This window comes from Carcharhinus amblyrhynchos, chromosome 13, assembly GCF_965287045.1.
Source record: "Carcharhinus amblyrhynchos chromosome 13, sCarAmb.v2.hapA, whole genome shotgun sequence".
Lineage (NCBI taxonomy): Eukaryota > Metazoa > Chordata > Chondrichthyes > Carcharhiniformes > Carcharhinidae > Carcharhinus > Carcharhinus amblyrhynchos.
In genome coordinates, this window is record NC_137336.1 from 7,786,194 (window position 1) to 7,814,077 (window position 27,884).

The following is a 27,884-nucleotide window of genomic DNA, read 5'->3' on the forward strand; positions in this document are numbered from 1 at the left end:
ATTTCTCATCTCAGGGGTAGCATGGTGGTTAGCACTGCTGCCTCATAGCGCCAGGGACCCAGGTCACTGTCTGTGTGGAGTTTGCACATTCTCCCCATGTCTGCATGGGTTTCCTCTGGGTGCTCCAGTTTCTTCCCACATTCTGAAAGATGTGCTCATTGGGTGCATTGACCTGAACAGGTGCTGGAGTGTGGCGACTAGGGGAATTTCACAGTAATGTCATTGCAGTGTTAATACAAGACTTACTTGTGACAAATAAATAGACTTTAAATGAGACTGTGGCCGCGTGTTATTAATTCCCTGACCAGCGGAAACATGTCTATGTCCACCTTGTCAGGACTATTCTGACCACTCTGATTGAAGGAGTTTCTCCTGAGTTCCCTGCTGGATTTATAGCAAATGGGATGGGAGTTATTGCTCATGCGGAGCTAAAACCTCCACCAGGACAGGTTGGGCTAATTGGTCTACTTCTCCCTTATAGTGTCCACGTAAAGATAGGAAAGATCAAAATGCAATTGGACGAGAGCCTGGGAGAGTAAAGAGTGGGTGTTGATTGGCCAAAAGATCTTTTCTTGCCCCCTTTTAACATATACAAATGTACAACAACAACTTGCATTTAGACAGTACGCTGCAGTAGTTATCAGGCAAAATGTGATGCCAAGTCACGTTAGTTTGGGTGGTCAAAAGCTGGTGAGAGAGGGTTTAGGAAAGGATTTCAGAGTTTAGCCCACTGGTTAAGTAATGAAATTCAGGAATGTGCAAGGGTTCAGAGTTGGAAGAGTGCAGGCATCTGAGAAGTTTGTTTATTAGCGTCACAAGTAGGTTTACATTAACACTGCATCAAAATTACTGTGAAAATTCCCTAGTTGCACCAATTTGGGTACACTGAGGGGCAATTTAGCATGGCCAATGCGCATCTTGACTAGCATGTATTTCGGACTGTGCAAGGAAATCGGAGTACCCGGAGGAAACCCATGCAGACACAAGGAGAACTTGCAGACTCAGCACAGATAGTGGTCCAAGCTGGGAATCGAACCCGGGTCCCTGTTGCTGAAGGCAGCAGTGCTAACCACTGTGCCACCCATCAGGAATGGCTGTAAGGAGATTGGGAGGCGTGAGAGCATGGAAGGATTTGGAAACCAGAATATATAATTTGTAGTGTCAGGCAAATTCAAATATACAGCAAGGTGCAAACTTACCAGAGTATTTATCCCACCAGAGAAAGGGATAAGCTGGAGCAAGACTGGAACCAGATTAAGGTAGAAGATGGCCGAGCAGAATTGTTCATCACCAGCTACAGTGAGTAACATTGTCATTAAAAATACACAAACACAGACACACAAACTAACATTCTGTAGGCTTTTCCTATCACATGGTGCACACTAGCAACAGAATTTAGAATAAAATTGAGATTCAACAGCAGAATTGAAAGGCTACACTTAGCAGGAAAGGATGAATAGGCTGCAGTGGGTCTGATCGCAAACATTGATGAGATGGAATACAGGGAAGAGAGAATCTGGTGAACTGGTGCGACGACAATAATCTCTCCCTCAATGTCAGAAAAATGAGGAAGATAGTCATCAGCTTCAGGAAGCATAATGGAGGACATGCCCCCGTGTTTATCAACAGGATGAAGTGGAAGTGGTCAAGAGCTTTAAGCTTCTAGGTGTCCAACATCAACACCAACAACCTGCCCTGGTCCCTCCACACTGACGCTATAGTTAAGAAAGCCCACCAACGTCTCTGCTTTCTTGGGAAGCTAAGGAAATTTGGCCTGTCTGCTACGACTCTAACTTTTACAGATGCATTGTAGAAAGCATCTTTTCTGAGTGCATCACAGCTTGGTATGGTTCTTGCTCTGAGCAAGGCCGCAAGAAATGGCAAAGGGTTATGAACATCGCCCAGTCTATCACGCAAACCTCCCATCCATTGACTCTGTCAACATTTCCCGTCACCTCAGAAAACCAGTGTTACAGTCATAGCTCGGGTGTAGAGAAGGATCAACTTAGTGTGAGATAATACCGTTCAAAAGTCTGACAACAGCAGGGAAGAAGCTGAGTTGGTTGGTACATGACCTCAGACTTTTGTACCTTTTTCCTTATGGAAGAAGGTGGAAGAGAGAATGTCCAGTATGTCTGTCTTTTTGTGGATAACTAAGTCCTTTATCTCCAGGTCCAATTCCTTATTAAAATTATTAATGGAATGAGCTTCGATCACCTTTTCATGTAGGTACATTTCTTGCCAGTGATTTTAAATCTATGACTGTTGGTAATCAACCAATTCACCAAAAGGAAATATTTGACGCTATCCACTCTATCACAACCTATCATCTTGAACATCTCCCTGCTACCCCTTAAACTTCTATATTTCAAAGAGAAGGGCTGTAACTTTTTCCAATCTCTTCTCATAACTGAAGTATCTCATCTCTGACAACACTCGAATCTGACATCTGACTGAATAGCTGAAAAGACTCGAGGGGCTCGAAGGTTCTAAGTTTGCACATACTGAGATAAAAATTTCACCCAATTACAGTGACGTAGAATTCACCAGACTCAAGGAAGATACATTACACAAGGGCACAGAACGGAAGTAAAATACACACAGTGCTGGAAATCTAAAATAAAACCAGAATATTCCATAAATGCAACACAGATTGGCAGCATTGGCAAATATCAATTCTGACAAAAAGTTATCAACCTGAAAAGTTAACTCTGATTCTCTCTCCTTTTCCACCAGTACGATGTTTGTGGTAGGAATGTTTCCCTGTTTATAGTTAATGCAGCTTCTGTTAATTATTTTGACATAGACTCACCGGTGAGGTTGTTGAGAAGCCAGAGGCATTCCCGAGTCACAAATGGACGTGACTGCAGAAACCGGCTGGCGAACGTGCTCAGTGCCCACAGCACATCCCTAGCATGCGAATGGACTTTGGACCGGGCTGGTCCATCGCCCACAATCAGGTTTCCCAAGCAACGGGCCACGGGGTAGATCAGCTGAAGTGGCAGGAAGAGAAACGTGAGATTTAGAATTTGAGCCAGATAAATGTTCTGCAAGTGTGGGGATGGTTTTAACATCAGCTGAAATGGATGGCTGAATTCTGCTTTGTCTAAATCAGCACTTTCAAGACACATTTTCCCATTCTAACTCCATCAGACTTCCTGGATGAAAACTGGAGGGTACAAGGTCTGTTGAACTTGCCTGGGGGAGGGGGAGGAGTGTATGGTGGTAACAGAGCCTTCAGTTGTTGACTGGGGGAACAGGAAGAAGTTGAGTGTACCCACCCCACCCTTGTGGCGGGATGGTGGGGGAAGGGAGCAGGGTGGGGGCGGGGGGCTAATAAAAAGACATCTTTTTACAGGCTTTTTTTTGCAGCAGCAATTGGACCTCAAGGAGCAGTCCATTAGGCCAAACCCTTCAACAAAATAAAACCCCCAGTAATTTACAGGGGTCTCGCAGTGCTCTGAGAAATCAGTCTGAGCTCCAAGGTAGTGATTGCTGCTTCGGAACACTCAACCCCAAAATCTCGTTTCCACAGGATCGTGACCTGCTGCACCTGTAGGCTGGGTTTTTGCGACTCATGCACAAGGACCCCCAGGTCCCTCTGCACCATCGCATGCTGCAGCTTTTCGCCCTGTAAGTAGTAGTCCTTCCTACCATTATTCCTACCAAAGTGGATAACCTCACACTTGCCAACATGGTATTCCATCTGCCAAGTCCTCGCCCACTCGTTGCAGGCGACGGTACAGAGGGACCTGGGGGTCCTTTTGCATGAGTCGCAAAAACCCAGCCTACAGGTGCAGCAGGTGGTCAGGAAGGCAAATGGGATGCTGGCCTTCATAGCGAGGGGGATTGAATATAAAAGTAGGGAGGTCTTGCTGCAACCGTACAGGGCATTGGTGAGGCCGCAGCTGGAGTACTGTGTGCAGTTTTGGTCGCCGCACCTGCGCAAGGATATTTTGGCCTTGGAGGGAGTGCAAAGGAGGTTCACTAGGCTGATACCAGAGTTGAGGGGATTGAGCTATGAGGAGAGGCTAAATAAACTAGGCTTGTACTCGTTAGAGTTTAGAAGGATGAGGGGAGATCTCATTGAGACATATAAGATGATGAAAGGGATGGATAGGGTAGAGGTGGAGAGGTTCTTCCCACTCAGAAAGGACAGCATGACTAGAGGGCACAGCCTCAAGATAAGAGGGGGGTGCAGTTTAGAACGGAGTTGAGGAGGAACTTCTTCACTCAAAGGGTGGTGAATCTCTGGAATTCTCTGCCCATTGAGGCTACCTCGCTAAATATATTTAAGACGCGGGTAGATAGGTTTTTGGTAGGCAAGGGGATTAAGGGTTATGGGGAGAAAGCGGGAAAGTGGAACTGAGCCACTTCAGATCAGCCATGATCTTATTGAATGGCGGGGCAGGCTCGAGGGGCTAGATGGCCTACTCCTGCTCCTATTTCTTATGTGACCGAAGTTTAAATAGTTTTCTCAGCGCATATAAAGGGTCAGTTTCCATGACTGATGAAGTGGGATTGTTTGGGTGCGAGGTCCTCTTCCATTTTGAGTTGCTATTGTTGTCCTCCACCTCTGCCCCCCCCACCCCCAACCGTCGCCATCTCACCTTCAATCAACAACAATACTAAGAGATCATCTGGTTATCACACTGCTGTGTGGGGGAACTTGCTGTGAGCAAATCAGGTAAAGGAACAGCGCTCCAAAAGCTCGTGATTCCAGATAAATCTGTTGGACTTTAACCTGGTGTTGAGAGACTTCTTATTGTGTTAAAAATTTACAACAGTGTAAGACAGGCTAGCTTTTACGTAGCATTTTAAACAACTATCGGGCATCCCAAAATACCTTATAGCTTATTAAAATATGTTCAAAATGTAGTCACCATTGCAATGTTGGAAATATGGCAGTACTGCACTTGAGTATCCACCTTGATTTTTGGGTTCAAGTCCTAGAATGGGATTTGAAGCCACAACCTTCTGATTAAGAAGCAACAGTGCTCACAACCAAGGGACGATATTGTGATTACACAAGAAAAAACACAACAGTTTTTCACTAGTTGCTTTGGGAGGTTGTGAAATAGACAATTTGAGTCTTTCCTCTTTTCTCTCTGTTGTACACGGACATTTTCCCAGCACTGAACAGCTAGCGACACAAGGGGATAAGTTAATGATCTCCCAGCTCTACTTACCAATTCCACACCATCTGTTGTTATGCCTGACTCAATGGCTTTGCCCAGTGCAATCAGCAGTATTACAGCTTGGCGTACGAGGTTCTGGGAGATCACGCACTCACAGTTTACACTACTGCAACAGAGACAACAGACTGTTTTGATTAACCGACCCTCTTGTGGTTTCCTTAAAGACAAATTAAAGGAAAGCCCAGCTCTCAGAATGCACAGCACGTACGGGCAACGGGCAGCAGTGATACAGAGTGAACAGGCTGCTGATCAATATCTCAGGAGTAAACACAGGCCTTCGAGCAGAACTGGTTATATGCAGTTGGAGAAACCTCTTGGACCACACACCCCAGTACAATTGCACACTTACACTGCATGGTTTGACTTTGGGTTATAGTTATAGTGTAAATGCAGTTTGTATCTGGAGTCAAGGCCCTAATTGTAAAGAGAAGAAGCTCTCTTGTTGATGGAGTCACTTTTGAGTCTTTGAATTTGAGGTTCAGTGCATGAACCCACAGTGTGAACGCAACCGTATTAAATTACCCAAAGCAGAAAGGCTTAGAGGGAACAACAGGTAAAGACCAAACCTGCAAAGCAGCGTGGAATCAATCAGTGATTTTACAGATCAGGGTTAGTGCAGTGCAGGAATCGCCGCTGCTCCACTCATCACTTCAGACCTCAGTCATTTTCTTTTATTAATTCATGGGACATGGGCATTGATGGCTGGGCCAGCATTTATTGCCCATCCCTAATTGCCCTTGGAGGGTAGTTGAGAGTCAACTACATTGCTGTGGCTCTGGAGTCACATGTACACCAGACCACGCAAAGACGCCAGATTTCCTTCCCTAAAGGACATTAGAGAACCAGATAGGTTTTTCCAACAATCAACAATGGTCATCAGTAGATTCTTAATTCCAGATATTTTTTATTGAATTCAAATTCCACTATCTCCCATGGGATTTGAATCCAGCTCCACAGAACATTAGCTAAATATCTGGTTTAATAGCTTTGCAATAATAGCACTAAACCATTTCCTCTCCACCCAGCTTGGACACTCCTGCACCCAGGGCTATGAGCACAAGGATCCTTACAAACAGGATTCAGGATAGGAAAACCAAATGAGAATCCGGGTTTTACATCTGGCACACTGAATGTAGATTGTGACAATGCATTTTACAAAACTTGGATAAGCCATAATTAAGAGTTGTGTGGGCAGATTGGGTATTGTTTATTAGACATGATAATGATATCAATTTACTATCACGGTACCAGGGATGGAAGGGCATTGTTATGGTGAAGGAGAGAACAAAAATATTTTTGCTCCTTTTGCAGAAATGGTTACTTCCTATGAAGGAGCCCAGCAAGTTACTGAGCTTACAGAACAACATAGTTTGGGTAAAAATTATAAGCCTTGCTGGTGATACCCATATCTCAAGATTATTGTTAAAAAAATTACATTTTAGCACACGTTTGAAAAATATTAAAAAGTTGAAAGTGTGATGTGTGGAGAACTGGGATTAGAATAGTTAAGCTCTGATGTGAACTTTACACCGATAACATGTTGAAGAATCCTTGCGCTGTTACTGAGAATCTAAGTCAGCAGGGATACCAGTATACTGGGTAAATAGGACAGGGAGTGCAATGGGGTGTGAAACAAGGGAGTGCAACCCAGTGGAAATGACTATTGGCTTTTTACCTACTCACGATGTAATGCAAGCACCAGGCACACTCCACAGCTGTCTGCATCCCAAACTCACAGTCCAGGTCCAACAAATGGATCAAATGTGGAGTCAGATTGGCTTCCAGAACAGCACTGCGAGAAAACAAATACATTGGTTAGCAATGGAGAGGAAAGGAGACTGTGAATCCACAGCTCCCAGGACAACGTCCAACGGAATGAACCTGCATCTACATAGTGCCTTTCCTAACCTCTGGAAGTCACAGAGGCCGATTGCATTTCAGATAGGTTTGTGGATACAGAGCAGAGCAGGTGTGATGAGAGGCAGAGGGCGCGGCAGGGGAGGTAGGTGAGCTGTTTTAACAAAAGAAATGCTGTTTGTTGTTCCAGCCCTGTAACTATTCTGTAAATAGTGCATCACACAGTGCACCATCACCCTCTAGTGACAGGAAATCAGCATCACAACTAAATGACACAAACTCCTTCCAACTGAGAAGCACTACAAAATTGAAGGTGCTTAAAAACCCAAAATAAAAAAGAGGCGGAAATATTCCCAACAAGTCAGTCAGCATTTGTAAAGTGAAATGACTTGCTAAAATTTCTACTCTGCATTCTTCAACAGAACTGAAGTTTTAAAAGATGATTAGACAAACTTGTCTGGCACTTTATATGGCCTCAGGTTACAGCCAAAGGAATAGCTTTTGGTTGAAGTGTAATCTCTGTTGTGCTGTCAGAAGCACAGCTGTTTGGGCACAGCAAGCACCCACGGGGATTTTGAGAAGATTAACTGTCTTAATAATCATACCCGAGGAATAAATAATGAATGGGAAACAGGGGAGAACTCCTTTCCCCCTTTCTGTTCTTGCAGACACTGATATCTAATCTGAATTGAAGTCAAACAGTGAGCCTGGCGGGTGCCTCTGGACCCATGGGACACAAAGCCCTCCACTACTGAGAGCTGGCAGAGGAGGGGCAGGGCAGACAGGTCCACCGTGCTCACCGGAATCACAGCAGCTTCAACAGTGCAACCTTCCCTCGGCACTGCATTTGGAGTCTCAGCCTAGATGCTTTGCTTAAGTATCTGGACAAGCCCCACTGTCCTCTAACTCAGAGGCCAGAGAGAACAGCCCACTGAGCCACAGCTGACATCCTATGGCTGTCACTGCAAATCACCACTTGAAAAAGGAAAGGGACAGGTAAGAAGAGAAACAAGACAAATTCTAATCAGAAGGAGTTATAGGGCTGAATGACCTGAAAACTGCTCAGAGAATTGAGGTGGTCAGACAGCAAGGGGAAAAGATAAAATTGATAAAACTAGCAGATAGCATGACGATACTGTGCCTTTAAGGACTCTGCTTGCCATGTTTCTTTTGCTGGATCTGTTTAAGCAGTTTTTTAAATTACCTGTGCTGCTGTGTCTGTGGGAGTTTGCGCATTCTCCCTATGCTTGCTTGGGTTTTCTCCGGTTTCCTCCCACACCCCAAAGATGTGCTATTAGGCTGATTGGAGGTAATAAATTGTCCCTAAATTAGTTTTCCCTCAATGTGGAATGCCATAAGCATAGATAAGGGTCATGGGTGGAGGGGGGACTGGTAATGTTAAAATGGCGGCACGGGCTCTTTGGGCCAAAGGGCCTGTTTCCTGGGCTGTTTTTGTTCTTTATATCTGGCAGCTTTGTACTGTCGCTGCAGCAGTATAATTGTCCCTAATTGTTATAATGTTTGTTTAATCCAAACAAATGGTGTTCTGCTGTTTTTAGTGTTTTCCCCTGGGGTTTTGCAGAGTAGGCCTTGAATAGGTAAATTAACAATAATTTCAGCTGACTAGCTGGAGCCAAGCTTATACAGAAAAATCAAGTCAAATGCTGCTGGGAGTTATTAGAGAGCAGTGCCTCTCTGGAGTTGGAGACCAGAATCTGCCAGGAAATAAGTCTCTTTCCCTGAGATTCGAATGTTGGGAGTGGATCTTTCTCCGGAGATTGCTATATGAGAGTCAGAAGACAGGTGTCTGGATCTCTGTCCAGAGGTGCTAAAAGGCTGGAAATCTAGCATCCATGTGAACATTTTTTTTGTACTTATTCAAAAAAAGGATTCATGTCTATGAGGATTCTAGAGATGGATAGCTGCTAAAAATTATACTTTGTCATATTTAAGAATTTTAATTGCTAAAAGTTATGCTAATTCATTGTTATATTCTAACTGTGTTCTTAAATGAAGTTTGTTTTAATGAGAGCTTCCTCGTGGGTCAGTTGAATCATACCTGGAGTGAAACACCTTATGCTCATCCTAATGCCAAAATCAAAAATAAAAATTGGGGTCTAGGCTAACTCCATAAAATACTTCGAAGTTTCTGATCTGATCCTTAACGACAGTTAGGGGTGGCACAGTGGCACAATGGTTAGCACTGCTGCCTCACAGCACCAGGAACCCAGGTTCGCTTCCCAGCTTAGGTCACTGTGCAGAGTCTGCACATTCTCCCTGTATCTGCATGGGTTTCCTCTGGGCTCCTCCCACAGCCCGAAAGACATGCTGGTTAGATGCATTGGCTATGCTAAATTCTCTCTCAGTGCACCTGAACAGGTGCCAGAGTGTGGCGAGTAGGGGATTTTCACAGTAACTTCATTGCAGTGTTAATGTAAGCCTATTTGTGATACTAATAAACAAAAATTTTAAGCCAGTTGAAAAGTAAAAATGCACAAGACCAGCCGGTACGAATAAAAAGGAAAAAAAGTGATAAAATGCAGCCCAGGTTTTACTTATACTTCCTGAACATCATGAGCAAAAAAAACCAACCAGGTTTCTGTTAAAAATCCAGTAGTTTTCATACCTGTTATTACCAGTCATTAAACCACAAACAACCGGATTTATAGAATTGGTGTATTGCTCAATGCTCCAGATTGGGGCTTGCAATATCTATTAGCTCGATGCCATTCAAAACTCCACAAGACTACAGCAAGACTTCTTTATTTTTGTACTCCAATCCTCTTGCAATAAAGGCCAATATACCATTCACCTTCCAACTTGCTTTCCGCACCTGCATGCTAGCTTTCAGCGCTCCTTGTACAGACACACCCAAGTCTCTTCGAACATCAACACTTACAAATTTCTCACCCTTAGAAAAATATTCTGCTTTCCTATTCTTATGACCAAAGTGAATAAACCATTCACTATATTATGTTCCATCTGTCATCTGGTTGCCTGCTCACCTAACATGTTTAAATCTTTTTGTAGTCTGTATCCTCCCTACAGCTTACCTTTCCCCATAGCTTACTATCAACGATTACGCATTACTCTGTCTCGTCATCTAAGTCATTAACATCGTTGCCAAAGCACTAATCCTTGTGGCATTCCACTAGTCACTGCCTGCCAACTTGAAAAGCCCTGCTAATGCCCACTCTTATTTTTCTATCCATTAACTAATCCTCTACCTGTGCTAAAATATTAACCCCATCTCCACAAGCTCTTGATTTGCCTATTGTACTTTTGTCCGGCATCTCATCCTACTATGCGATGGACAGCTGTTCCCACATCAAAGAGCAAGAGTTCATGCTGTTGGGAACAAATTAGAGACAGGTAAAGTGGCACAAATGACAAAGGAAAGTAAGTGGATGCCAGTGTAAACTAGAACATAAATGAGAGACAGTGCAAAGAAGTAAAGAGATTAGTCACAGAATTCCTAGTCGGGAGACTTGGCATTGATTTACTTCCCAAATCACGACCGTGTTTTCAGGAAAACAGGATTTATCCCGGAATGCTCCGTGTTTAATTTCATCTGGTGATGGCAGCTGGAGGAGGGCATCATGTGGAACAATATAGGTGCAGGTGAAGGAAAAATGAACAAGTGACGGGAGGATGGGAGGAGATTCATGCGGTACAAAAATACTAGCAGAGGCCAGTTGGGCCAAATGGCATAGTTCTGTGCTATAAAATCATAGAATCCCTACAGTGCAGAAGGAGACCATTTGGCCCATCAATCCTACACTGGCAATAATCCCACCCAGGCCCTATCCCCATAACCCCATATATTTGCCCTCGCATTCGCCCGACATTAAGGGGCAATTTTGCATGGCCAATCAAACTAACCCCCACATCTTTGGAGTACAGAAGGGAACAGGGGCACCTGGAGGAAACCCACACAGACATGGGGAGAATGTGCAGGCTCCGCACAGACACATCCAAAGCTGGAATTGAATCTGGGTCCAGGCGCCGTGTGCACCGTGCTGCCCAAATGTTATGAAACTCTACTGGACTTTTCAGGGTGGAAGAGACATGCATTAATTCTGAGCTCACACATGTGCTGGTCCTGCCTAGGAGTTAACTTACGGGATGATTTTCTCTCCTGCTTCCTTGGCCTGCAGCATTTGTGACAGTGAATAGGCTGCTGCCTCCACCACAGCCCCATGAGGTGACTGAAAGAGACAGACAATTGTTTTACACATTACATTTACATACTGGCTGTCAGAAGAAATGGCCCAAGGCACCTGGCACTCAGCAAGGCTGAAGACAGAAAGCAAGCGCAGATAGACATTAATTTTTAAGAATATTTTGAAGGATGAGTGAAACACCAAAGCATAAAGGACTACAGGAGGAAAAAGCACTTTCATTCATATGGAGCGTTACAATCTCCGCAGAGACCCATAGCAGTTTGAAAAGAAATTCACACTTCTGGTTATTAGTTGAAAGAATAACATACTAAGATTTAAAACTTTTACTGCACCAATAACTAAGGACAAAACAGTACTAATTAAACACTATTATCTTTTTGTAGTTAAATTATACTTTAAACAGAACATAACTTGCCCTTTTTTACTTTTAAGCCCCAATTTTGTTACGTCATGCTGTCTCTCAAGTAGGCATTCATTGTCCAGGAACCGGTCCAAAATGTTTTGTTGTTCCCAATAGATTACTTCTGTTCCCCACCACCCTGTCCCCCCCGCCAAACTCATGAATGTGTTCCTGAGAATTCTCTCTCAGGCTTCTGCTAGGCAAATCCTCCAGTCTTACTTTATCTCCTCACAAACTAGATTTTTAAACTGAGCGCTAACTCCTTACTGCGTTCTGCTGAAGAACAATAGTCAGCATTTTCCCTGCTTAAGGTGCAGGCCTGGCCAACATCTAACTTCTTGCTTTTCCGATTGCAGTCATTTGCAGGTCAATCAAGACCAAGACTGCAACTCCCACTCTGCCTGTGGTACCTGTGAGTTTACAGGGAACTCTTTAATCCAACTCCAAAATGCTGCGTTTACTTGTGCAATAACACTGGGGGAGCTCTTTCTGCATTGGTCTGAGGCAGTTCAGCTGCAAAATATGAGAAATGCTTTTGTGTAATTGGTGTCTTGTATCGCATTTTATCATTTGCCATGAGACAAACAGCCTAAATCAAGTTTTGAGATGCAAATGTTAATCCCCCGACACCAACATCAATTTCGTATAACCCGCATATCATAGGACTGTGGAAGGAAACCGGAACACCTGGAAGAAACCCATGCAGACACGGGGAGAAAGTGCAAACTCTGCACAGATAGTGACCCGAGGCTGGAATTGAACCTGGGTCCCTGGAGCTGCGAGGCAGCAATGCTAACCACTGTGCCATCCATGTTGATGATTCTGCTTTTCCCATGTACACCTCCTCTTGACCCATCTTTTGTGAAAATCCCCCAGTTGCCACACTCTGGCACCTATTCGGGTACACTACGGGAGGATTTAGCATGGCCAATGCGCCTAACCAGCACATCTTTTGAACTTTTGGAGAAAGCCAGAGCACCCGGAGGAAACCCACACAGACATGCAGATTCCGCACAGACATTGACCCAAGTTGGGAATTAAACCCGGGTTCCTGGCGCTTTGAGCCAGCAGTGCAAACTAACTTTTCACAGTAGCTTTATTGCTGTGTGTTAATGGAAACCTACTTGTGACACTAATAAATAATTCTTTTAAAAAAAACTTGTGTCCTTTTACTTCTTTTATTTGTTCACGGAACATGGGCACCACTGACTAGACCAACATTTATTACCCATCCTAAACTTCCCCTTCAAAAGGTGGCGGTGAGCTACCTTTTTGATCTGCTGCAGTCCCTGTGGTATAGGTACACCCACAGTGCTGTTAGGGAGGTAGTTCCAGGATTTGGACCCAGCAACAGTGAAGGAACAGCTGATATATTTCTGAATTGGGAAAGTGTATGGCATTGAGGGGAACCTGCAGGTGGTGGAGTTCCTATGTACCCAAGTAGAAATGATAGTCACCTATCTCAAATTACCACTGCTTTTCATCTTAGAAACAAATGGATCAACTCCAGCACAGCTATTTATGACTTAACACCAATAACACCTCGCTGGGTTTTAGGAGACTGAGGGCCTCTTGATTGTAGAGTTAGCCTCTCATTGTCTCTGGGTGTTAACATTTGGCACCTCGTCTCCAATAACACAATGTGAATTTCCCTTTGATCTCTCAACTAAATTGCCCAGATTCACTGTCAGAGACTCCAGTATAGGTCGTATGACTCTTTTCATTTAACCTACATGTATTGAAACAGTTCCAAAGTAGGATAATCTTATAATCCAAAAAATATTATCCTAAAATTCTATAAACTTCACGCTTGTGCCAAGAATTATTCACAACTTGAACTGCTTTACAGCCAATGAACTACTTTTAAAATATGGCCAGTGAAAAATGATAGCGGTAATGAGTTTAATGCAAGTACAGGGGCTGGGAGGAAGGGGAGAAGAACAATAAAATGCAAGATTAAGGCAGGATGGAAGGTACAAGAGATTAAATGACAAAAAGGGATGACGGAGCAAGGCAAAAGGAGATGGGAATGAGACAAATGCTCCTTCAATAGTACTTTCCAAATCCGTGACCTCTGCCACCTAGAAGGGCAAGAACAGATGCATGGGAACGCCACTACTTGATACATCCCCTCCAAGCAACACATCACCCTGACTGGGAATTATACTACCATTCCCACACTGTCGATTTATCCTATCACAGATCTTTTGTTTGTTCTTCCTCACATCCCTTTTCCCTCCCTCTGGAATTACAAATTACCTGTTGCATCTTGAATGCTTTCCAGTTCTGATGCAGGATCACCAATCTGAAACATGAACTCTCGTTCCCTTTCCACAGATGCTGCCTGACCTGCCGAGTGTTACCCGATTACACTGCAGATTTTGCCTTTTGAATCATCAGCACTGCCATTATTATGCACAAATGAAAGAAATACACTTTTAGTCACGTTGGTTTGGAGTTCAACTTTGGCCAGTAGATATGGAGAACTCTCCTCAAATCGTGACATGGGATCTTTTACATTCACCTGAATGGACAGATGGGGCCTCAGTTTAACATTTGACAGGAATTCAATTCCCTTTAATACCCAACTAGTTGACACTGCAGTACCAACGTGCCTCCAATTCTTTTGCAGTGCATCAGCAATTTATTAATGACAACCTTTCAAAACGTTTGCTTGAGTTAACTTGAAGAGTCTGACTTGTACATGGCCCCAAGTGGAAACCTCTGTATTGCTGCACGGCCATTCAGTTGAGGGTACGCAGATCAGGACCACATGAAGCGTCAGCCTAAATAATGCAGTCAAGCCTAATGTAGGGTTTGAACCCTCAACCAATAGCTCAGAGTCAAGGCTGCTATCAAATGCACATCTAAATCCAATACAAGGAAGACTCTCCCTATAGGGCACGATCCTTAGTTGCTCACTTAACCAGAGAACAGGTGTGTCAGCTGCAGTGCAGCTTGTAAGGTTCTCAGCTCAGTTGTGGGTTCAAGTCTCATTCCAGAGACCGGAGCACAAAATCTAAGCTGACACTGACATACCCAATGCAGCTCCCATGAAGTGATGCACTGTTGGATGAGACATTAAACTGACGCCCAGTTTTCCCTTTCGAATGGTCATAAAAGATTCCACGGCAATATTTCAAAGAGTGGGATGGCACGGTGGCACAGTGGTTAGCACTGCTGCCTCGCAGCTCCAGGGACCCGGGTTCGATTCCCAGCTTGGGTCACTGTCTGTGTGGAGTTTGCATGTTTTCCCCGTGTCTGCATGGGTTTCCTCCAGGTGCTCTGGTTTCCTCCCACAAAGATGTGTGGGTTAGGTTGATTGGCCATGATAAATTAGAATTAAAAAGCCTACAGTACAGAAGGCGGCCATTCAGCCCATCGAGTGTGCACCAACCACCATCCCACCCAGGCCCTACCCCCACATCCCAACATACTTTACCCAATAATCCCTCTAGCCTATGCATCTCAGGACACTAAGGGGCAATTTTAGCATAAATTGCCCCTTAGTGTCGGGGGATTAGGAGGGTAAATATGTGGGGTTACGGGGATAGGGCCTGGGTGGGCTTGTTGTTGGTGCATGCTCGATGGGCCAAATGGCCTCCCTCTGCAGTGTAGGGATTCTATGATTCTACACTGAAACTAAACAGAAAAACACAGAATGCGGAGTTTGTTAGGCATACAGGCTGCATAGGGACTGAAATCAGACGGTCAATCAGCACCCTCCCTTGCTAGAGTTCATAGAGCCCAGTTTAAATACATGGCTAAGTAATTACGTTGCGCAGTTCTGAATAAATTAATAGTTTCATTTGCAATTATGATAACGAGTAATTTTGCCAATTATGTCTCACCTGTAAACAGATTGCCAGAGCTTGAATTACACCTTGTAGCAGAAGTTGATTCCGAACTGCTTCATTCTCAGCTGCCAGGTTTCCCAGTATGTACAGACACAGCTCCTGCGTGTTCCCCAAAAAACAGAACAGTTTATTATCAGAGGCATACAGTGCCAATGTACTTTGCAAACATCAGTTCAGGTTCCAAAAGTGAATTCTGCGATGGTTATAAGAACATAAAAACATAAGAAATAGGAGCAGGAGTAGGCCATCTAGCCCTTCGAGCCTGCCCCGCCATTCAATAAGATCATGGCTGATCTGTCGTGGCTCAGTTCCACTTTCCCGCCCTCTCCCCATAACCCTTAATCCCCTCTCTTATCAAGAACCCATCAACCCGCTTCTTAAAAATATTTAGTGAGGCAGCCTCCACCACTTCAACGGGCAGAGAATTCCAGAGATTCACCACCCTTTGAGTGAAGAAGTTCCTCCTCAACTCCGTTCTAAACCGCCTCCCCTTTATCTTGAGGCTGTGCCCCCTAGTCCTACTGTCTTTTTTGAGCGGGAAGAGTCTCTCCGCCTCTACCCTATCCATCCCATTCATCATCTTATACGTCTCAATGAGATCTCCCCTCATTCTTCTAAACTCTAACGAGTACAAGCCTAGTTTATTCAGCCTCTCCTCATAGCTCAATCCCCTCAACTCCGGTATCAGCCTAGTAAACCTCCTCTGCACTCCCTCCAGGGCCAAAATATCCTTGCGCAGGTGCGGCGCCCAAAACTGCACACAGTACTCCAGCTGCGGCCTCACCAATGCCCTATACAGCTGCAGCAAGACACCCCTACTTTTATATTCAATCCCCCTCGCTATGAAGGCCAGCATCCCATTCGCCTTCCTGACCACCTGCTGCACCTGCAAGCTGGGTTTTTGCGACTCATGCACAAGGACCCCGAGGTCCCTCTGCACCGTCGCCTGCTGCAGTTTTTCGCCACGTAAGTAATAGTCCTTCCTACCATTCTTCCTACCAAAGTGGACCACCTCACACTTGCCAACATTAAATTCCATTTGCCATTTCCTGGCCCATTCGCCCAGCCTATCTAGATCCTTCTGCAGACTCTCCACACCCTCCGCACAATTTGCCTTTCCCCCAATCTTGGTGTCATCAGCAAATTTCGACACCCTGCACTCGGTTCCCTCCTCCAGATCATCTATATAAATGGTAAATAGCTGAGGCCCCAGCACTGACCCCTGGGGCACCCCACTAGTCACCAACCGCCAATCCGAATAGCACCCATTGACCCCCACTCTCTGCCTCCTATTTGACAACCAATCCTCTATCCACGCTAACACCCTACCCCCCAACTCCATGTCCCCTGACCTTCTGCAATAACCTCTTGTGAGGTACCTTGTCAAACGCCTTCTGAAAATCCAGAAAGACCACATCCACCGGCTCTCCTCTATCCACTGCCCTAGACACATCCTCATAGAACTCCAGTAAATTTGTCAGACACGACTTCCCTTTAATGAAACCGTGTTGCGTCTGCCCTATCAAGCAATTCCCTTCAAGATGCCTCGCAATTTCCTCCTTAATGACGGATTCTAACATTTTACCTACCACAGACGTTAAACTAACCGGCCTATAATTCCCCGCCTTTTGCCTGGCACCCTTCTTAAATTTGGTAAATTTAATTCTCAATGTAATACCGAGCCATTTATCAGGGTGCCCTGTTTATGCATTGGTCACATCTCACACCATGAAATGTACCCAGGTTCTGATGTTGTGAGAATCAACATGGAGAACCATAACTGCCTCAATTAGCACAGAGAACCTAAGGAGTACGCGATTCAACAACTCAATTTGCGCTCTTTAGTGGGACTTGAACCTGCAACATTTAGATTTGGAGACAAGAACAACATCCACTGAGACACAGCTGATACTGAAAGGTACTGTAACAGTGTTCTGCAATTGACAACTCACCGTGAACTTTGCACTCTGGCCCGAGAGGTACGTCAGAAGGTAAGGTGTTGCTGGTAAACAGACAAGTGAGATGCTGGGATCATCCGAGTGGGAGAGTTCGAGTAAACACTGTGCAGCCTCAAGCTGAACTGATGCCAGGTTGCTGGTGAAGAGGCCGATGAGCACACGGATACTATTTTCAAACCTACACAGGGGCAGAAAACAACATGGAGTTTGCCAGTTTCAAAAAACCTTCAGTTTATCAGGCTAACAGACTGTACAGTTACATTGATCTTCGATATAGATTATGTGCCCAACAGGGGCAGGATGCCAAGTGTTAGAGGAATCCTGTTTTTTCCTATTTCAACGGTCCAGCTTAGTTACTACTTATTGCAGGTCATGATGTGGAGATGCTGACGTTGGACTGGGGTAAACACAGTATGAAGTCTCACAGCACCAGGTTAAAGTCCAACAGGTTTATTTGGTAGTAAATGCCACTAACTTTCAGGGCACTGCTCCTTCGTCAAGTAAATGGGAGTTCTGTTCACAAACAGGGGATATAAAGACACAAACTCAATGTACAAAATAATGATTGGAATGCGAGTCTTTAAAGATAATCAAGTCTTAAAGGTACAGAGGACGTGAGTGGAGAGAATCCACTCACATTATCTATAACTTTAAGACTTGATTACCTGTAAAGACTCACATTCCAACCATTATTTTGTAAATTGAGTTTGTGTCTTTATATGCTCTGTTTGTGAACAGAAGTCCCATTTACCTGACGAAGGGGGCAGGGCTCCGAAAGCTAGTGGCATTTGCTATCAAATAAACCTGTTGGACTTTAACCTCGTGTTGTGAGACTTCTTACTGAGTTGCAGGTCAGGCATAGCTGTGTAACACAGTTTCTGCCGATAACGAAAGGAATGCCACTCAGCCAGAATTAGATTATACGCTGGGCAGCCAGTAGACCTGAAGCCAAGATAACAATTTGGTGCTAATCTGTGCTATTATAGGAGGAGTTCTGTGCTCTAAGCTCATCAATTACAATAACTTGCATTTCTGTAGTATTTTGGTGTAGTTAAAAAGTCCCAAGGCACTTCACAGAAGTGATTATCAAACAAAATTTCACACAGAGCCACAAAGACAAATTAGGACAGGTGTTCAAAGATGTTGGTTTTAAGAAGCATTTTAAAAGGGGGAGGGAAAGGTATAAAGGGAGGTGCAGACTTTTAGGGAGGGTGTCCTGGTGCTAAGGCATGACCATCAAAGATGATGCAATGCAAAGCATACACACAAGAGACGAGAATTGGAGGAGCGCAGAGACCTCAAGAGTCATATGAGTTTAGAGTTAGGGAGGGATGATATACCGAAGGGATTTGGCTGCCTTTAAGAGCCTGGGCTGAATTTGAATCTCAGGTTCATGAAGAGAAAGGCAGTGTTTAATTCGCTGAACCACTCAGTCTCCCAGCTCTGCTTTTGCTTGACAGGCAGCTATCAGGACCAATGAGACAGTTCCGTAAACCCAGACGGAAGGGTTACTGATAAACCCACAGGTGGGCAGTGGGCTGCAATGGGAGGTCACAAGTCCTGCCAGGTTGCTGTTCGAAAGATAACCTGATGTTCTTCAGGGGAGGAAATGTGACACCTGAATTTGGTCCATTCTTACTCATGACTCTAGTCCCACACTGAGACTGGGTCAAGATGACCTGAAATTGCTAAGTAAAAACACTCAGGTGTGTGAAGATGACTTGTTCACCAGCCTTTCACAGCCCAACTCAGCTGAGTTTGTCCATAAGTTTGTCCATTATGCTGCTTTGTCCATAAGGAGACAGAGAACAAACTGGAAGGAATAAGGGACCAGGAAATAGATGGAGAAATTGCATTGAGGTGACACTGGAAGTGAGCTGACTGTTTGAGAAACCAGAAATGTCACCGAACGGCCGGTACCTGACAAACATCTGCTGTGCCTCCTTCAGTTGCAGCACTTGACGTAGAGAGCGTAAAGCAGCAAGACGATCATCCGACCCATGCTGAATCCTCTGGTACAGCTGCAAAACCTACAGCAATTGTGAACACAAGGCAAGTCAGATAGGACATGTTAATGAACAAGTTACACTTTCAGATTGAACACACTCTATGAACATGTATCCCAGGCACAGGATCAGATGGACAAGTGAACCGACTGCATCTCACCTCCTCCTGAGTGACTGAAGCCTCTCTGATCTCCATTTCTTCTCCATCATCCTGCAGATCCCTCGGCAATCTTTTGCTAACCAGCTGCTTTTCTTTGCGTGCTTTCCGCAGAGCTGTACATAGAAAGGGGAATTTAAGCTGCATGCCATGAAGCAATTTAGCATGAAATTTAGAAAAACAGTAACTTGGGGACACATTGAAAGCTTGCAGTGTAATTATACAAGTTTCTTTAATTTACTGCCATCAATACAAGGGGAAGTATTTGCACTTCTGCAAATATTATGTATTGTATTTAAATAAGAAGAGATTCATAAAAATAGACAGTAACTACAAAGTACAGCAAAAATTTAGAAGAAAACAATGCAAATAGAACATCAAATTTAAAAATAAAATCACAAATTGTGTGGCAAATTAGGGTGGCACGGTAGCACAGTGGTTAGCACTGCTGCTTCACAGCTCCAGGGTCCTGGGTTCGATTCCTAACTCGGGTCACTGTCTGTGTGGAGTTTGCACGTTCTTGTGCCTGCGTGGGCTTCCTCCGGTACTCCGGTTTCCTCCCACAGTCCAAAGCTGTGCGGGTTAGGTTGATTGGCCATGCCAAGAAATTGTCCCTTAGTATCCAGGGATGTGTAGGTTAGAGGGGTTAGTGGGTATAATATGTAGGGATATGGGAGTAGGTCCTGGGTGGGACTGTGTTCAGTGAAGACTCAACGGGCTGAAGGGCCTCTTTCTGCACTGTAGGATTCTACGACAAATTACACTACAAGAAAAAAACATGCTGATTCGTTGGCAGATGAACTCTAATTGGCCAAGACGCTGCCAATGAGAAAACAACAGCGAGCTATAGGCTCCTCAAGTCTCCATGACTATGGTGATGGTGGTGTAACATATGGTTCTTTGTGTTGGAGGAGAATGTTTCAAAATTCAGCTTTAAGCTACAGGCAGTCAGTATGTCTGGTGGGAATGCAACTCGGATGCTGGGAGAGAAGGATAATTTCTTATTTTAGTCTTGCAAGTGGTTAAGTAGAGGCGATGGACTTTTGTTTACTTAGGTTCCCCTGGAATTTCTGATGGGTGATTGACAGGATCATGTGATGATGTGTAGCAGAGAAAAAAACAATTTTGCAGGAAGTAATTTAGTTGCAGCTGATGCCTAGATCAAGTTAGAAGGATTTAGCAGGCTTCTGGAAATCTCTCTCTCTGAAAGCTTCAAGACTGTTAAATTTTAAAGCAAGTACGCCTGGGTTTGCTAACTGTATTTAAAAGTAGATTTGATTTTATGCATGAATAGGGCTAATTTGGACCTGGAACTGTCATAAGATTGAAAGTAAAGTTATTTCCTTTCATTTCTAAATATTATTCAACTGTTAAGAGGAAGATGATGAAGAGGAAGAGGGTGCTGAGGAGGAAGATGATGCAAGTGGACTTGCAGTGAAACATCCAGCTGAGGAGCAGGATGACATTGAAAAATAGAGGCAAAAGTCAGAAAATGGCGAGTCAATAGAACCCAAGGTAGAAGCTTAAGCATTCTGGTTAAGCCGTTTCAAATGTTAGAGTTATATTTAAACTGCGCTATTAAATAAAGTTTGTTTCACTCTAAAGAATCCCTACTTTGTCAGTGGAATTGTTCCAGGAAGGAAGTATCCTTTCCCCACGTTTACGCCAAAAGAAAAGTTGTTGAGGTCCAGCCTGGCTTCCTAATGTAACATGGATCTCTGGTCCAGCACCTTAACTCAATTCAAAAATGCATATATTTCATTTGTTGGCAGAAAATGGGGCCTTGCATAAGAAAGTAAATTGCTTTTAGCAGCACAAATGAGCCACATTACAAGCACGGCTGATTAGCTTAAATTGGTTATTGGTGTAGTACTCAGCACACTCAGGGTTGTTCAACAAGTGCTACCCAATTGCTGAATCACATCTAAGTGTAACCATTTTAGTTTAGGTTCATCAAGCTTGGGTTTCAACAAACGCTGTTTGATTTGATTAGCCAAATACTGGGAAACACGGCCCACCTACCAGCCTATCACATCTATGATGGTTTTAAAATGAAGCCTACAGTCCTTAGAGATTCACACAAACAGCTATATCCCAGAAGATGTGAGCACTACAGGATGCCATGTTATAATACCCTAAACAGCCGTCCCATGATGTCACATGATCATTCTCTTAAAGTGCCCCATTCCACTGCAAGGCTTCTAGTAAGCAAACACTAGAGACACCTTCAATTCACAACATTTTCCTTCCCTTTAAACTGAAATGTTCCTGACACAATAAACAGTATAACAGTAACAATAAATTAGTTACATAAACAATGAACAATAAGAACATAAGAAATAGGAGCAGGAGTAGGCCATCTAGCCCTTCGAGCCTGCCCCGCCATTCAATAAGATCATGGCTGATCTGAAGTGGCTCAGTTCCACTTTCCCGCTTTCTCCCCATAACCCTTAATTCCCCTTGCCTACCAAAAACCTATCTACCCGCGTCTTAAATATATTTAGCGAGGTAGCCTCCACCACTTCAATAGTTAATATGTCAGATGTTTCGGAGGCCGTTGCTGCCTGCGAAGCTCAGGTGTCTGTTTTTTAGTGCTTGCTGCAACCGCTTGCATCTTTGGTTTGGTTTAGACATCATCTGTGGTTGTCATAACTGGAGTCTACATAGTGTTCGGAGGTTGACTGGCTCCCAAGTGCTGGACTGCTTCCCCTGATTTGGTTAGTGTCAGACTCTCGGGACGGTCTAGGTTGTCTCTTGGCACAGCTGGATTTGGGGTATTTTCCGGACAAACCAAGTAAACAAACTCAAATTACATTCGGACAAAGAAAAAACTTCGTTGGTTGTCTCAGGCAGATTGGTTCTTGTCCCCAAAAGTTGATCCCCGTGCCTCCTCCATATTACGTCGTCTCCTGTTGTGGTGCTAATTGCGGCAGGTCCTGCACTTTTGCACAGGACAAACATATTCTCCGCGATTTCAGCATCTATCCCTGGTGACCAAAAATAGCTTTGGCCTATCTCCTTCATCCTTACAACATCACAGTGGTGTACTGGATCATTTCCAGTATGGTCTTAACTTGCCCTGTGGTGGCATGAGTATTATATACTTGCGCAACGTAGAAAATGCTTATTTTGGTCAGGGTAGCTGGGAGGATCCATCTGCATTCCCATGAAGATCTGACTGATGATACTTGATCGTGTAGTGTGTGCTGACAACAGCATCCTGCTTGCTGCCAGTGATGGTATCCCAGCATGCAGTCCAAAACTTGTTAGCGGACAGCAGTCCGCCAATAAAGTGGATTTCTGCTATGCAGGAATTGGTAGAACCATTTTATTCTGAAAATAATTCCTCCAGCTTCTTTACCTATCTGCGCATAATTGTTATTGGTCTTATTCAAGGTGTTAAACGCGAAGGCTGCTGGCTTCTCCTCACCTGCAGGCATTGTGTGTAAAACCACCACCCCAACTCAACAAGGTGATGTGTTACAGGCCCAGCTGCAGGGGTAAATCTGAATCAAAGTGTGTCTGGACTTCTAACTTTAATAGTGCCTCCTTGGCTTGTACGAAGGCTTTCTTCCACTCACCACCCACTTCTATTTTGACGCAGTAAATTGTGTAAGGGTGTTAAAATAGCAGCTAGGGACAAGCTTCTGTAGTAACTTAGTTTTTTTAAAATTCATTCATGGGACACGGGCATCACTGGCATGCCCATCCCTAGCTGTCCTTTGAGGGCAACTGAGAGTCAACCACATTGTTGTGGCTCTGGAGTCACACGTAGGCCAGACCGGGTAAGGATGGCAGATTTCCTTCCTTAAAGGACATTGTTAGAAAAACCCAGCGGGTTCACCAATCAACAATGGTTTCATGGTCATCAGTAGATTCTTAATTCCAGATTTTTTTTTATTGAATTCAAATTCCACCATCTGTTGCGGCGGGATTTGAACCAGCATCCCTAGAACCTTAACTGAGTTTCTAAATTAATAGTCCAGCGATACCAGTAGGCCATCACCTGCCCTAAGTAAGATCGAAGTTGATTGACAGTTTGAGATGTGGGTGCCTTCATAATGGCTTTGACTTTTGAAGGCGAATTATGAATTGATGATATTACCAAGATATTTGATCAAAGATTGAAAAATTCACATCCGTCTTTCTGGTCACTTTATCCATAATCTTCTCATCTCTGGAACGTGACATCTAGGTTGTGGCATCTTCCTCACTCTTACCAGTAACCAAGATGTCATCCAGGTAATACTGGACTCAGTCTAATCTGTTTAAAATATGATCCATAGTTCATTGGAACAAGGCTGATGCAGAAGCAATGCCAAATGGGAATCGTTGTATCGAAATAACCGTGTGTGTATCTCACAATTTCAGGAATTGTTGTGAATCCTGATCCACATTCATTTGAAGATATGCTTGATAGAAGTCAATTTTACTGAAGTGTTGGCTGCCAGCCAACCTGGTGGATAAGTCATCAATGTGCAGGACCCTCTGCTCTGCAGAGTACAGGACTAACAGTGACTTTAAAATCACCACAAATACACACAGATCTATTTTCATCACCGGTACGATCGGTGTTGCCCAATCACTCACATTAACAGGTTCGAGGACTCCTGTTCTGACCAGCCATCCAAATTCTACCTCTATCTTGGGTCAGATTATGTACGGCACTGACCTAGACATCTCATTTGACTTTCTTCCTTAATCCTCAGCTTTACAGAGATACCTTCCATGCTTCCCAGCTCACTGTTGAAGACAATGTTTATTCAAGATGTTGGGTAGGCCTGATTTGAAATCTGTCATGAGATTTACCTTCGGCCAATTTTTAATCTGATTTTTTTTCCCCCAGCCAAGTTCTTCCCATTTGTGCTGGATAGTTTCCTCTTACTATGCGCAAAGAAAATTCTGCCAATTCGTCCATTCAATTCCTCTGTTACATCAATATGGCCCCTCAACAGAACCACTTCAGTGCAAGTGTATAACACTACCTTCAAGGGTTTCAGAGCAATATGTTGGAACTTTTCTTGATAAAACAATCTCTGGGCAGTGTGGTCAGCCAACACCTACGTGAGAAACGTGTCCCAGAACGCACAGATTTCTACAATGTTATCCTCAGCAAAATGTGCCAAGACAGGGTCTGCCCTCGTCAGCAGTGACTGTTCTCCAGGTGCACCATGACCACGATCCCTGCTGTCAAAGCCCATTTGCAACTGCACACTGAAATCAAGTGGCACCCACATGCAGCATGAAAGAGTGGAAAGCGATATTATGACTGAAATGCTTAGACTGTGGCCTTTAACATCTGGTCAAATGGTCAGGATCCAGACCACATGTGGCCACAACAAACTGGCAGTGGTACACAGCCATGCCCCACAGCCAAACAGCTGTATAGTCACCTCAAATGGTGCTCATTGTGTACCTACTGCAGATATCTGAACCACCGCTAATCATCTCAAAAGCCCAGGCAGCTAGCCTGCATTCCAGTCTCCTATGCCAAAAAGGGCAGCACTGTGGTAAGCACTACTGCCTCACAATGCCAGGAACCTAGGTTCAATTCCTGGATTAGAATCATAGAATCTCACAGTGCAAAAGAAGGCTATTTGGCCCATCAATTTTGCGCCGACCTCAATCTCCCTCAGACCCTATTCTCATAGCCAAATGTACGACCCTAGCTCGTCCCCTGACGCTAAGGGGCAATTTAGCGTGGCCGATCCACCTTGGATCACCGTCTGTGTGGAGTTTGCACATTCTCCCCGTGTCTGCGTGGGTTTCCTCCAGGTGCTCTGATTTCTTCCCACATTCTGAAAGATGTACTGGTTAGGTAGATTGACCCAAACAGACGCTGGAGTGTGGCGATGAGGGGATTATCACAGTAACTTCATTGCAGTGTTAATATAAGCCTAATAAATAAACTGTAACTTTACATTAAATAGAACAACACAGTAAGCCGTGCAGCCACGGGATACACGGCAGGGCTGCCACCCGCACTGAGGACACCAACACGAATGGAGGAATAAGGGGGTGGAGGAGGGAAGTGAAGAGGGGGGTGTGGAGGGTGGAGGGTGAGGGGGGTGGAGGGTGAGGGGTGGAGGGAAGTGGAGAGGGGGGATGTGGAGGAGGGGGGTGGGGGGTGGAGGAGGGGGGTGGGGGGTGGTGGAGGGGGGTGGGGGGTGGTGGAGGGGGGTGGGGGGTGGTGGAGGGAAGTGGAGAGGGGGGAGGAGGGGTGGGGGGTGGTGGAGGGGGGGGGGAGGAGGGTCAATCCATCGATACCACCCCCCCGCCCCGGGCTCCCCCCTCACCCCTCTCCTCCTGCCGCCTCCGGGCTTTAATCTCCTCCACGCCGCAGGCTCGGTTCCGGCTGCGAATCCCGGGCCCTCTCCCCCGGATCATGCCGGCGGTCTGTGCTTTGCCCGGTCCCCGGGTTTGACCCTCACTCCCAGCCCAGGGCCCGGCCTCCGGCGCTGCTCACATCTCGCTCCCGGCGCACACTGATGACGCACAGCCCGCTGACCTCCCGCTGCAGCGCCACCCGCAGCCCCGGAGGCCCCATTGCAGCTCACACTCCCTCACCAACTGCATTGACGTAGCGCCTTCAGCATGGTCCAGCGGTCCAAACACCTTTACAAAGTAAAGTCAAATAACAGGACAGGGTGACCAATTCAATTCTGGCCTTGTCTTTCTGTGTGGAGTTTGCACATTCTCCCCGTGTCTTCATGGGTTTCCCCCAGGTGCTCTGGTTTCCCACCACAGTTCAAAAGATGTGCTGGTTAGATGGATTGGCCATGCTAAATTGTTCCTTAGTATCTCAAAATGCATAGTAAAGGAGGATTTGTGGGGTAAATACATGTGGTTACGGGGATAGGCTGGCCAAGGTAAGATGCTCTGTCAGAGAGTCAGTGCAAACTTGATGGGCTGAATGGCTTCCTTCCGCACTGTAGGGATTCTATGAAAGAACATAGAACATAGAACATTACAGCGCAGAACAGGCCCTTTGGCCCACGATGTTGCGCCGACCAGTTTTTTTTAAAAAAAACACTGACCCACTAATCTAAACCAATCCTTTTTCGTCCATAAACCTATCCACAGCTCTCTTAAACGCCCCCAAACTAGGCGCATTTACAACCGCAGCAGGCAGGGCATTCCAATCCCTCACCACCCTCTGGGTAAAGAACCTACCCCTGACATCCGTCCTATAACTACCACCCCTTAATTTAAAGCCATGCCCCCTCGTGCTAGCATTCTCCATCTGAGGAAAAAGGCTATCACTATCCACCCTATCTAAACCTCTAATCATCTTATATGTTTCAATAAGATCCCCTCTTAGCCTCCTTCTTTCCAGCGAAAACAACCCCAAATCCCTCAGTCTCTCCTCATATGACCTCCAAAAGCCTAGGTTTTAAGCAGTAACTTTGAAAAATAAAAGATTTGTTCTGTCATGCTTTTTAAAACCTTGGAGCATCCCAAAGCACTTCACAGCCAATGAATTGCATTTTGAAATACAGTCACTTGTAATGTTGGAAACGTGGGGCAGCACGGTGGCACAGCAGTTAGTACTGCTGCCTCACAGTACCAGGGACCTGGGTTAAATTCCTGGCTTGGGTCATTGTCTGTGTGCAGTTTGCACAGTCTCCCCATGTTGGCTTAGGTTTCCTCTGGATGCTCTGGTTTCCTCCCACAGTCTGAAGGAGCGTGGGTTAGGTGTGTTGACCTGAACAGGTGGTGGACTGTGGTGCTCTTCACAGCAACTTCATTGCAGTGTTAATGCAAGCCTCACTTGTGACTAATAAATAAACTTTAAAATGGCAGCCAATTTGCACACAGCAGCTCCCACAAATTGTAACGATCCAATGTTTTTATGATGTTCATTAAAGAATGAATATTGGCCAGGATACCAGGGATAACTCTGTGACACTTTTTCCGAATAGTGCCATGGAATATTTTGCACCAACCTGAGAGGGCAGAGGAAGATTTAACATCTGACCTAAAACGTCTTCCAACATTCACTCCATGCTGCACCGCAGTATTAGCCTTGACTTTTAGTTTTGGAGAGGGAGCTGAACCACCACATTATATATCAGACACATGAGTGCCCTGAGTTGAGCTGGCACTCAGAGAAAGACAGTGAAGTAAAAAGATTTAAGAAGGGAATGTAGGGGAAACACTGGAAGCTGAAGGCACAACCACCAATGCTATTTTTGGAACCCACTTGTACTATTTTGGGGCCCCTTATGGTTGAGCAATTATAATTGGGAATGCTCAAAGGGCCAGAA

At 44.9% G+C, this 27,884-nt stretch overlaps 1 protein-coding gene across 3 annotated transcripts in view; it reads right to left on the minus strand.

Annotated features, from left to right (window-relative positions):
• tmco6 (transmembrane and coiled-coil domains 6) overlaps window positions 1-26,091 on the minus strand; it is a 38,826-nt gene extending 12,735 nt beyond the window's left edge. For 2 of the 3 annotated variants that reach the window (XM_080201247.1, XM_080201249.1), the window contains exons 1-10: window positions 25,914-26,091; window positions 19,621-19,733; window positions 19,375-19,484; window positions 17,449-17,632; window positions 15,491-15,595; window positions 11,178-11,263; window positions 6,874-6,990; window positions 5,190-5,355; window positions 2,813-2,993; window positions 1,200-1,294 (exon numbers count right to left, since the gene is read on the minus strand). In XM_080201247.1, the coding sequence (XP_080057373.1) occupies window positions 1,200-1,294; window positions 2,813-2,993; window positions 5,190-5,355; window positions 6,874-6,990; window positions 11,178-11,263; window positions 15,491-15,595; window positions 17,449-17,632; window positions 19,375-19,484; window positions 19,621-19,733; window positions 25,914-26,004 (1,248 nt within the window). In that variant the 5' untranslated portion in view covers window positions 26,005-26,091. The remainder of the gene's footprint in view (window positions 1-1,199; window positions 1,295-2,812; window positions 2,994-5,189; window positions 5,356-6,873; window positions 6,991-11,177; window positions 11,264-15,490; window positions 15,596-17,448; window positions 17,633-19,374; window positions 19,485-19,620; window positions 19,734-25,913) is intronic. The other variant, XM_080201248.1, reaches the window with a different exon arrangement.
• Window positions 26,092-27,884: the final 1,793 nt, after the last annotated feature.